Genomic DNA, 13,057 nt, shown 5'->3' on the forward strand with positions numbered 1-13,057 from the left:
AGGACCAGTTAGCAACAAACGGCAGTGAGCCCACATCCTCTCGCTATTTCGACGGAAGGATCCATGCCTGTCTGCAGAGAGAGCCTTCCCTGCGGCTTGTCCCATGTGGTCAGGGTGATTGTAAATCCTCTCCTCATTTATGAGCAATGAATAGGGCCCTGTCTGACCTAACTAGGGCATGGAGAAGCTATTAGACTTCAGAGCAGGAGCTTTGAAACACATGCCTGGATTCATCAAAGGAATAATGGAAAATATTTTGTTTCACATGGATTTTAACTAATAATGTTATTTCTAGCAATTAGGCATTTGCAAGTTTTAGCTATGCTTTTGAGTATTGTGGAAGAAGGGAATGAATCTTGTGATTTAAGCACAAGATTGAGAGTCAAGGATATTGGTATTTTTCCCAGGCATGCAACAGAGGGAACATGAGGAAGTGACTCTTTATGTGTGTAATTCTGCTTGCAGTAGCAGTCTATGGCTGAAAGTGCACCACTGTCTTGTGGTGCCAAGTGGCTCAAAAGTGGCACCAAGGGGAGAAATAATAATGAACGCAGAAACAAAATGAAGCAGGCTTACAGTACTTGAGCCACAGTGAAATCAACACTGTTCACAGTTACAGTTCCTTTTCACACCTTCCCTTGTCTGTCACTTCCTACCTTCACCACCATCCCGTAGCATTTTCTGAGAATGTCAAATGCAAGTATAAATAAATGTTCTTTTTATCCCTTCCCAATTATCTTAGATACTCTGTGTGTGTGTGTTTAGTTCTGCACATGTCGAATCCCATCAGGAAGTGTATTTCAAAACACTGATCCAATTCCTGCAAAAATTCTTTCTTCAGCTCTGTCCCAATTTGCTTATTGTTTTATAGTTATGATGGGACACTGAATTTTTGACAACCTTATGATGTATTTTATGTGGCAAAGGACAACTCTGAATCAGTTTTTATTTACTAGAAAATTAATATACTAGCAGGATCTGCTAGTCCCAAGCAAACTGTGTATTGTGATTTGGATCAGGTGTTGCTTTTCTGGAGTCTACATATTCACTAGTGGATGTGATGAAGAGAAAGCTAGCGACTTTGTGGAAAATTTACTTTTGTCTGGTGTAGAAAAATGCATTAGTTGTACCATTTGCATTCCTGACATAAATCCTTGTTGTTGTCAGAGAGTTGCGTGGCCAAACAACATCTTCAAGAAAACATTCTGTCAAGAGATTACTGAAGCACTTTCACACATATCAGTAAGAGGACATAGCTATTACGGATCAGACCAAATGCATGAGATTCTGCATCCAAATTATTACCTGTTTGAGAAATTCACATTTCTCCACTTATATAAGCTAAGATCTTGGCTTACATGTCTTAATATTTAACTTTCAAAGCACAATCATTCTTTATTTCACCAATCCAGCTCCAAAAGGAGGCACTGATAGTTGCCAGGCACTTACCATGTATAAGTGAATATTTGATATTCCAAATCACCATCCTGCAGGTCTGGAGCTGATGTGATGACCAATGTTTGATAATGGAGACAGATCCATTAGGAAATCTGTGAGCCCAGCTTCTTTTGGCCTTTTCAGAAAAGTGTGGTAGAGTATTCAGAATCTGAAAGCAACTGAAAGAAGCAGTTATTATCAGTCAATCTGTAAATAGCACTGATTTGAGGACTCACTAATTCTCCTAGTCACTTCCATGACAAGGCAGTGCCAAAGAGCTCTTTGTTTGGCAGTCTTCTGTGCAAAAGGTTTTGTTTTGATAGATTCTTTTTCCTTAAAATACATTGCTTTGGTTTTCTTTTAGATGAAAAACTCCTGGTCTGTGTGTGGACTTAACCACAAACTGTAAGGGGCAAAGTAAGATGCAACTCTGACCTTTTAAGAAACTGTTCCTTATGTTACCCTTGCCACTGCTTTATGCTGTAGCAAGGAATTGTGGAGAAGACTGCTGTTAAGATGCTGTAAACATTTGAGATTATCCGTGCTTACAGGGCTGAAACAACCCATATTTAGATAGCATCTAAAAGGACAGGAAAGTGGATGAAAGATGTCTTTTTAAACCCTTGTAATAAGTTTTGTGGGTACATAATTGGTTCATCCCCAAAATGGCCACTGAAAGAGAAGCACTGCTCTTGCGGATTTCAGCTTTCAGTGCATTTGTCATCAGCAGTACAGATTTGTCTGGGTTCTTTGCAGTCCCTGTCACTTCCCAAACCAAATCAGATCGTCTTTCTAAACTGTTCAGGCGACCTGCTGTGTGCATGTTTAAGTACATAGCTTTAGACTTAAGCTGCAGTAGCTAAATCAGCACTGTCCAGGTAGGTGGGTAGTAGCATTATTACTACACTGTGGTTTTCGTGTCATTCCTGGGTCTGCTTACCTTGGGTATCCATTGCAGCCTTCCTTCCTTCAGATTTACTGTATCACAGTCAGAGCAGTACATACATCTTTGAGTGGGCAATAGTTCTGAAGTTTGTACTTCTGTGTGTTTGCCAGTTCAGTCTGATTTACTTTCTTTTTTTTAACTTCCTCCTCATTTATCATCTCAAACAGCTTGTATTGGACCAGGTTACTTAATTGGTTTGGCAGGATTATCTGGGATCCTTTTTCTAATACAAGCAGTCATGAAAAGTGCTAGGCTGACTTTTTTTTCCTGGAAAATCTTTTGATCCTAAGGCTAAATCTTTGTACCTTGGGCAGTGCCAAGTTGGAATGCCTCTGCGAATTTGTCGTTATCATTTTGTAACTGGGACTCTATGCAGCATGTTTTTAATTTGAATGCCTTCCATGATTCCAAAACTTTTACTAAAGTGATTCATGTCTTCATAATGCACCAGTAATACTTCTTTGTTTCTTATGCTGTTTCCTCTCTTGTTTTTATCTGCGTCCTGAGAAATCAGCCTAAAAAAAATGGCTCTCAGATCTGCCTTCGTGAGAGTCTGGCTGGAGGATCACTAAAAGTGATGGGCAAGTCTCATGGCACTGTAGAAGGGATGCTAGACCAAGGGAAGATGTAAATAAATAGGGAAGACCCATTCTTCCAATCAGGCAGCCTACCGAAGGAGTTCATCTGGTGCTTGAAATACCAGTGTGGCAAGAATTAACCAAAAACTTGCTTTCTCTACTACTGAGAGAAAAAAATTACCTTTTGTATCCTCTTTTTTCTTTAAGCAAGACCCAGGGAGTTACTGTCTCTGGTTACTTTCTCTTGGCAAGGCTGTAAAATATAAAGGAATTAAATTGTATTGGTATTAATGAAGAGATATAATCTCAGAAAACAAATCACCAGGGTTTGTTCAAAATATTGTGGAAGATTTTTGGACAGTTTCTGTGTACAGGTTTTACTTCCATCAAAAAACTGTTTTTATTCTCCAGATTCTTCAGACAGAACGTTTGGGTAAGACCACATCCAAAATGAAGTTATGATAGTGAAATACGAGTGCAAATATTGACAATTTCTTTATATCTGTTCCAGGCAGAGTATGAAATTGCTCCAGATGAAAAGCTGGGAGAGAAGGGAAAGGAAATCATGATGAAATACCTCACCCCAGAGGTAAGGGGCAGCCAAAGCGGTGTTACTGAAAGAATGCTGCAAGGCACACCTTTGCTAAACAAGGTTGTTCTAGGCTTTCTAATATCATTTTAGAGCCCTAAAATTTATGATGGCAATCTCCAGTGTATAAACTTGCAAGTCTTATACAAACAGAAAGAAAATCGTATTTTAATCTGTTTAATCTTGGCTTTTAAGAATGAACTTGTGCTTACTAGAGGCTTAAGTCATCTATGATGAGAAGGGGCTTCTCTGTTCTCTTGTCCACGTGCAAAGCTCTGCATCCGTGCTGCAGTGCAGGACACCTTCGCAACTTTATCAACTGGTTATTTCCTATTCTGTTCAAATTTGTGGTGTTTCATATACTGCTGGGTAGGAAGCACCAGCAAAGATGGGTTTTGGTAACAGATGTTGTATGTTGGTACAAAAACTTACATTCTTCCTGCAATAATTTGCCCCAAGGTAACCAAAAGCTTGCAAGATTGAAATTGACACTGTGTGTCTTGGAGCTGATGGTGACACCACCAGTTGGTTTCCACTGCTGTCAGCTCCTGACTGTTGCACCACTGGGCTGTCCAAAGGAGCTCGTGGTAGCAACCGTGTCCACAGGGTGGCACTCTGAACAGAAGTACAGATTGCAGCAGCAATATTGGACAGGCTGCACTGGCACTAACCCTTTTGAGCAGGACGCTGGATCATTTGCCGACCAGGTTTAACCTTTGCTTTAAAGTCACTGCCAGAAAGCAATAAACATCAAAATTCGACATGTGAACAATCCTAGGATTTTTCCTAAGTTGCTTTCATAGGAGTAACCAAGACATACAACTGCTGCTTCATCTTTTTTACAAGAGAAATACATTTGACCTTCAGGAAAAAGAACTGCATTTTTGGCAGACATCTTTCTAAAGCGCTTAAATGGTACAAAATGTTTTGGAGATGCAGGGGCAGAGCAGACCTTTTTTTTTTTCCAGTCAGTCATTTTCCTACCGTAAATTTCAGTGCATACTTTCAGTTATCTCAGACTGCATTTGGGGATCTGGTTTCATTTCCTGAGCCTGGCTAGCTTCTTGTGCAGCCATTTAGCACTACCAGGGTGAGTTCCTGCTGCCCATTCATTAAGGGCATGAAGTTCTACTGTTTTCCATCCACTGAGGTGACTGTTTGTCTTTAAATTCCTATCAACAGAGGAAAGAAGGGCAAATACATAAGGAAAATTTTTCCCACTGCTCTAGTCCTGATCTGGAAATGGAGAGGGGCATTTTGCTGGTATCAGGAACAGGGAAGTGAGAGGACAATGCTTTTTAGTTCCAGCTAAGTGCCACTCTTTAGTTCCAGATGCCACTCTTCACTGATGTCCCATTGCACTCTGCCATATCTGTTACTTTACTTGCAGCCCCATAGTGCAGCAGAAGCACATGGAATAGTTTAGTGAGGTCAGTAAGGTCCAAGCTGAGAGCAGTTTTGTCTTCATCAGGAAAAAATAGTGTTGCAGGAAGGCAAATTACTGGGACTCTAGAACTAGAGTTTCCCTTCTCTGCAATGCTGTACACTTTTTATTTGACTTGCATACCTGATTTTTCAGTGTGAAAAATGGATGTGGTCTGTTCTGAAACTTATGATGTCTTCGGATTATGTTAAGGTCTTAGGGCAGAAGGAAACACAAAGCTATGTGCCTTCTGTTGTAAACTAAAACTGTGCTGGTTAAGCTTTAATGTCAACATTGGTCTCACTGCACTTTTTTCTTAAACAGTTCTTCCTAGAGAAGTGTGTAAGCCATTCTACAGGTAGTAGAGAACACTTGCTAGAGGTAATATTGGCTACGCCATAACAACGAGCTGACTGATAATTTTTCTAACAAAGGTCCCACAATAATTACTTAAAACATCTTCAGCAAGGTCTGGATTTCTTTCTTTTCATTGTGGATACTTACCTTAGACGCTCGCATTAGGAGTTGAGGTGGCCTGCTCTCTCTTCTAGCATAGAAAGAGAAGTAGGAACCTCCAAAGGATGGACTTTAAGCCACTAAAGGTAAGTGATTCAAAATCAGGTTAGATGCATACAGAGGTTAATCTGGACCCAAATGTCCTAATGGAATATGGTCCTGGCCAGCAAAGAAACCCTCTTTTCATTAGGTGCTGCACTGCTGCATTTCTCCATTTAGCTGTCATTGCCTCGAAAGATACAAAGAGCCACTGATTCCAAAGCCTTCTGCTTTCAGAGCAGAAGTTTCTTTCAAATAGGTGTGTGTCTGTACTTCAAAGAACCTTATTGTCTTGACATAAAAATAGTGTGACATACAGCTTGACTGATAGAATAAAATTATAGGTTTGGCTCTTGGACAGATAATTCAGTCTTATAATGTAAATAGTATTTTTCCCAGAGTGCAAGATCAGAAATAAAATCAAAATAAAAAGTAGACTTCATGCTCTTTAATATTTATAAAAGATTTTTAGCTCTTGGGTTTTTAAATGTCATGCATATTTAACATATAATGTGTCAGTATATCCTCATTCCAAAATGTATTCATTTGCATAGGGAACATGCACTTTATTTAGTAAAGCATATAATACTTGTACAGCAGAAAGGAAAGGAAAACATTTCCCCAGATGAACAGACATCACATCAGTTCTTACAACCTCATGTGACTCACAGGCACTGTGAGATGTTACTACGCTGTGCAACAGTTGGCAAACTTGGGTGTGTGGGAGCAGTGAATGCCTGCATAGAGAGCTCTAGCGAGAGCGTTCAACATCAGCCCTGAGGCAACTGAAGGAACTCAGAGCTCATCCAGAGAGCTGAGGGGGAGACACCATTTCAGATCATCACAGTGCAGGCTCTATGCAGCTTTAACATCCTGAGCAGCCCCTGAGCACTCACTGAGGCAGCTGAGAAGACATCTAACAGCCTTTTGTTGCAGCTGAGGCCAAGGATGGCATGTGTGGGTAACGCTTCCAATGGCTCCCTGGCTTACAGGCAACAGCAATGACAAATTCTGAGCATGGCCTAGCACCTGGAAGGGAAAATGGGTGGTTTAAGCCTCTAGGAGAAATGGCACGTAGGAACTCTGGTTCTCATCTGGGAAAAAGAGGAAGTAAATCCCTACTTCTGCCATAGGAAGACATCAATGCGCCCTCTTGCCAAAAGTATGTTGAAACACCCATATCCAGCAGCCCCTTCTGAAATATTTGATGGGAGGGAAATGTAAGAGCTGCGTGTGATTGTCTCACTTACAATGCCAAAACAGAAGCTTTTCCATGGCTCCTGAGCAGCTTGACCTGAATGGTGAGCAGGAGACAGAAAACTCATGGAAGGGGTGGGTGAAGATACCAGCCATCTAGACACATGCTCTGAAGAAGCACTGACTTGTTTCTCCCGGGAGGTCCCACTTTGAGCTGGCCACTCCTCAGGGCCCTCTGGGGATAAGCGCTGGTGAGAGGGCCTCATCAACAGGAGTGCTATGTCCCACGAGGTGTGTGTCACTTCCATGCCTTGATCTGAGGGGACACTCATCTACTGGCCATCTTTACTTCACAGGAGCAGCACAGTGGTCACATAACATCGAGATTTCTTGACTGGAATCCTGCTTCTTCAAGAGAAGCTTTAACAGTTTCCATGAAAAAGGCACTTGAAGCTGCCTTTTTGACTTAATAAGCCTGTAGGGCAAAAGTCCAACCCACAGGAAGTCTAAAATTTCTGAGGTTGTGAAATATAATGGTAAAACTGCTAAAATGAATCGGTCACAAATATTTATTTCCTGGCTTTTCCTAATCTCAGCAGTTGAGTGAGAATGTTTCAGATTTAGGTTCCAGTTCTGTCTGCAAATGGAAAAGCTCTCTGTGCTTCGTGGAACGGTTCAGTTTAACTGAACCCAGCATGTCTTCATTACCAGGCTTCTTCTGGTAATGCAAGAGTGAAGGGATACATTTACCTTTGTGCTGCTCTCGGATTAGAGCTGTGCATCTGACTGCAACATCTTTGCCTTCCTTTTTGAAAGCCACCATTCCTAACCCCACTAAATCACTAGCCCATTATTCTCTTTGTCACTGCAAAGCCACCACCTTGAGATACTTTGAGAGACACTACATAAAACTAAATTGATTTGAAATGGCTATTAAGGCAGTCTCCATATGTCATTATAGTTTATATTTGGACCCGGTTGTGTACTAAAAATGTTACTGAATAGGATGTCTGATGTGTATTGTTATCCCCATTAATACACTTCACAGAATATGAAGAACAGCAACAGTTAGGTTTCTTATCTGAATTCCTGTTCCGTTGCCTTCCCTCCAGGAAATGCACAGAGTAAAGGCCACATTTTCAATGTCTTTCTCTGCTGCAGGAGGTTAGCTGTATGCAGCAGTAACCTCCTTACTCCAGCCTACTGAGAGCAATGGGCATTTTGCTAAATGGAAATATGTCTTTGTTTATATGAACAATTATAGGATAAGGAAGGGAGGACAAAGTCCTATGGAAGGGAGACTGGCTGATCAGCAGTGCCGGGCCTTCCACTTGTCCGCTGGCTAAAAAGTGCTCTTCTATCAGTTCTTTCTGCAGAAGAAAATACTTGCGTAAGATGGGTGAGATGAAATTAAAATGATTTATGAGCCTTTCTACTGGGGAAAGTCATGCAGCTGAGTCCAGGCTCACACTCACAAGCACCCATTCTTAGCTCTGCACATTGCCACAGTTTTCTTTTTGCACACCATTGCTTTAATCTTGATGGTAAGCATTTTTTCCTTCATGTTGTTCTCTCCTTGACATTTCTTCCCTTCCTATTTTCACCATGAAAATAAATGCAAACTTTAGCACTTGTGCTTCTGAGTCAGTCATCTTCTCTGATCACTAAAGACTTCCATCTCCCGTAAGAAGTTTCACGCATCACTTCTTAATGGTTCTGGCTGAATCCCATTGGTGGAAGGGCAGGTCCTACCAGGAATTGGATTCCAGTGCTGAGATCTCTTCCTCTAACTGATTAGTTTTACTAAATGCCTTCTAGGAAGATTCTATAATTAGTTTTTGGAGTGGCCAAAATAAAAACTGAATGTCACTGTAAGTGAAACTTAGAGGGGGAAAAAGCCCACAACAACCATTAAGCTTCTGTAAAGCAACCTGCATAGTAAAACATGGGATGAGGCTTTGCATTTTCAAAAGGGAGCCTTCTGGGTCTTTTTTCTACATTGTTACATTGCTGGTACAAATTCAGCTTATATCACTTGTATCCAGAAAGTCATCTCTGTTCCTTTGTAAGCTTGTTATCTTGCTGATAAAAGGTCAACACAGTATTGCTTTTCACTGGCTACTGTGGATGTTCCCTTAAGGCTTGGACCAAGAGCTATCTTCTGAGCTAGTTTTCAAGCTTTTCTAAACCGTATGCATTTCATTAAGGACCCAATTGAAATAAGAAATGAATGAAGTGCCTGTCTGAACACAATGTGTTACTTGGACTTAGGGTAGGTTAGAATTATTTACTTGCTGAAAACGCTATTCACTGTGTCCTTTGGGTTCCCATTAGTAAACTTTGCACGATGCTAAATACTTAAGTAGGAATCCTGGCCTTACTTGAGCCAAGGAGAGTTTTGCCATTTAATTAATTGCCCTGGGACTTTACACTGTGACTCAATGGATTTCTCATCTCCCTGTTCTGTTGACTTCGCTACTCTGTAGGCACAGTTTTAACCAGAGATGATAGCTTTACTTAGCTATCTGCTTTGCAGATAGCATAATCAATGTACAATCCAGTCTCCAGATAAATCAATATATAATTCTTGTTACTGTTCCAGAGATAACACAATCAATACGTGTGCTGATCACTACATCTTAGTCCGGAAAAGTACTCTTCTCAGCTCATCTTTCTGAAGTTTGATTTGGGAAAATATTTGAGCAGCAGTATGGCAACCTTGTTACTCAAATTAATGCTTTCTAATCGGAATGTATTTTAATAAGCATTCTTCTGCCACTGCAGCCAGGCAGTAATATAGGGCATCAAAGAAATCTGTTGCCTTGATTAGCAGTTCCTTTGCTGTGGTCTCAGACTGAAATGCATTTTCTCATGGTTTGCTCAAGTCCTATTTCCTCATCCTTTACCCACTGTTTATAATACAAATGTTAGTTAACTAAATACTTACTGAGCATTTTTGTCTCCTGCAATGAAGCCAAACTGCACAAGAGCCTACAGAAATAACATGGAGTCTGCTCTGTCTCGATGGTGTTGCCCCACAGTAGGTCCTTGGGCAGTCCTCTGTGCCCTGTCCTTTTAGTTTAAGGAGAGCTGCATTTGAACTGTACTTGCTCGCATTGGTTGCAGGCTGTTAACCATATTAGTTTTACTCTAGCTAGTGTTATTATTTGAAGCTTTGCTTTTCCTTCCTTGTCATTCTTGGGAAGTTACACTCCCAAGTTTACAACTCTCATGCAGAGGAGATGCTTCATAACTGTCGTTTGTGGTCAGGAAAACCATTGGGATGACTTGCTCAGTGGGCAGAAGCCTTCTAGCTGCCCTGTGTTTGCTTTAAGCGCTCTGACTTGACCCTTTGGAAAATGGAAACTTACTTCAGCTAATTCATGTCAACCACACATGTAAAACTGGCTCACAGCTGTCTGCTGAGGCGAGGCAAGCCCCCCAGGCTGCTATGACTCCTCGTGGAGACTAGCCAGGGTATTTGAAAAGGCTGAGTACACCGTGCAAATAGTGCAGACTGCTCAAGATTAGCTGGAAAGTGGAAAGATGTACTTGTCTGCCCCCTGGCTAACAAATACGCTTGTTAACATAGAATCACAGAGTGGCTCAGGTTGGAAGGGACCTTAAAGGTCATCCAGTTCCAACCCCCTGCCATGGGCTGGTTGACCCCCACCAGATCAGGCTGCTCAGGGCCTCATCCAGCCTGGCCTTCAATACCTCCACAACCACTCTGGGCAGGAGGAAGGTCCCACCACCCTCTGAGAAAAGAATTTCTTCCTAACTTTTAAGCTAAATCTCCCCTCTTTTAGTGTAAATCCATTTCTCCTTGTCCTATCACTATCCTATAAAAAGTTGGTCTCCCTCCTGCTTGTGAGGTCCCTTCAAGTATTGGAAGTCCACAACGAAGTCTCTCCAAAGCCTTCTCTTCTCCAAGCCATATAAGCCTGGCTCTCTCAGCCTTTCTTTGCAGGAGTGGTGCTCCAGCCCCCTGATCATCTTCATGGCCCTCCTCTCAACCCTCTCCATGAGGTCCACATCTTTCTTGTGCTGTGGGCTGCAGGCCTTGATGCAGTACTCCAGATTGTGCCCCGCGAGGGCACAGTACAGGGGGACAACAACCTTCCTCTTCCTGCTGGCCACCCCTCTTTTGATGCAGTCCAGGATACCTTTGGCCTTTCAAAGAGTTATCTTTTCCTTATCCAATCTGCATACTCCTCACCACTTATATGCACTTCATATGGTTTACCTAATGGCCAGGGAAGTTAATATTAAGCCTTTAAGGTTCATTCAGCTTCCCCAGATACAGTCTGTCTGAAAAATGTGTTCACATGGGAAAAAGAAATCAAGTTTTTTCAGCTGTCTGAAACACTGCCTTGCAAGATATCAAAGCTGTCTGCAGGAGGCAACTTTTACACAAAACAACATATTAAAATTGATCTTCAGTGGGTCTAGCCTCTTACACTCTCAAAGCATGCATTGTAAACTTGGTCTATCCAAAGACAGATGTTTATCAAGACCAGAGAGATGAAGTTCTTCTATCTTTCTACTGCTGAGGGTGACTTTATGTGACTCATTTCTTGGATGATTAAAGTGCAGTGAGGGGAATTCCATTCTAAGTGAAATACAGAGTGCCTTAAATGACATCGTATAGCAAATCCACACAGATTTCTGTGGGCAGTTTCTCAACAGTACAGGATAGCTTTGCTTGATTGTCCTCCACAGCTGTTCAGTGCACCCATTGTAACTTGCAGGAATTTTTCTGATTTCAGCTTTGGCTTCCTGAAGCTAAAAGCAAAATGAGTTGACAAATGTCTTTTGGGCATTGACAAATGTCTCGTTGAGCTAAACTCAGGAGTGGTAGCAGGCAACTGTAGACTTGACCTCAGCTAGGAAGGGAATGAAGAAGCACATGATCAAAAAATGTTAAGCATATCTTCTTACTCATCTGCTTCCCTAACAGCAGGAAATTAGGATTCTGGAAAAACAGCCTCTTCAGCTAGAAACTCAATCAACTGAATAGCCTTACACGAATGGGCCAAGCAAATTCAAATGAAATGCCTGAGACTGACCTCTTTGGCTGGTATAATGCAATTGGATGAATTGCTAGGCTAATAATTTTCCATTATTTTAACTTGGAATCAAGAACTAGAGCACTACCAAAAGGAATGTTTTAAATTTCACAGAAAATAAATGTATTTAAATTCATTACAATATCTGCATACAAGCATAAAGAATAGGAAAATAATTATTAAAGAAAATCTTTGCACTACAGGTGGACTGTAAAGTAACCAACACATTCAAGTTGTGGAAATGTGGCACTTCAAACTATCCCATTTTGTTGTTGTTTTTCAGCACTACAGCTATACTTAGAAAACTCATTTAACACACATGCTAAGTCTCAGTTTGTATATTAATTTATTATTATTTAGTCAAGCTTGTGTCAAACCTAAGTCAAAATTTAAGTATATAGCAAGATTATTGTCCTACCACAGATGTTGTTTGTCCCACAAGCAAAGCAGAGAAGGAGTGGAAAATGCCACTGCAAACTGTGTCATCTCCTACAATAAATGTCTCTCCTCTCAATTCTTTGTTGAAGGCAATTACCATATGATTGTTAATGGTTTGGGTGACACAGGTGACACCTGTTTCCAGCAGTGCTTGATAGTGATTTTGCTTGCTTTCACGCCCGGGGACATGATTTAGTGGAGGGTTATTAGAGTTAGGGTAGTATGGTGAGGTTGAGGTTGGACTTGATGATTGTTAAGGTCTTTTCCAGCCTGCGCGATTTGATGATTCTATGTCTCCAGTCTTCCTGTGAGTAGCCCACTGTTTCCTGATGTTTATTTACTTCACTTTCTAATCTTTTCCAAGGCCTTCCCAAACTCTCTGTCGGATTTTAGTTTCTCCAGATATTTCCCCAGGATTTTGACCTCATATGTGAAAGGTGAAAGCCCAGTCTGCAAAATCCCCACTGAAAATGATAAAGCAATACAGGCTTAAGTGCAACCTGGATCAGGCTTTCGTGCATGAGTTGCCTTTGTTCAAAGCAAACAGCTCATGGACTTCAGTGCGAGAATGGCTTGCAAGGCAAGGGTTACTGATGTTTGCAGGCTTACGTTTCAGAGGAGTGAATTCAAGAGGCATCTGTTTGTTTTCCTGCAAGAAAGCCATTCAGTGATGTTGAGGTTGTAAATGTATGTTTATAGTTTCAGAGATTTTTTTTTAATGGTACAAATGACATTCGGTTTACCAGAGAAAGCCAAGCTGAGACTATTGCAACATAAGATTAATTGCTAATTTTTAGGCTATCCTTGAGTGAGGGAGGACATTAA

At 41.2% G+C, this 13,057-nt stretch overlaps 1 protein-coding gene across 1 annotated transcript in view; it reads left to right on the forward strand.

Annotated features, from left to right (window-relative positions):
- GRK5 (G protein-coupled receptor kinase 5) overlaps positions 1-13,057 on the forward strand; it is a gene marked incomplete at both ends in the record, with an annotated part of 156,772 nt that overhangs the window by 108,154 nt on the left and 35,561 nt on the right. The window contains one exon of the mRNA XM_079535438.1: positions 3,473-3,550. Coding sequence (XP_079391564.1) covers positions 3,473-3,550 — 78 coding nt within the window. The remainder of the gene's footprint in view (positions 1-3,472; positions 3,551-13,057) is intronic.

This window comes from Tetrao urogallus, assembly GCF_951394365.1.
Source record: "Tetrao urogallus genome assembly, chromosome: 5".
NCBI lineage: Eukaryota > Metazoa > Chordata > Aves > Galliformes > Phasianidae > Tetrao > Tetrao urogallus.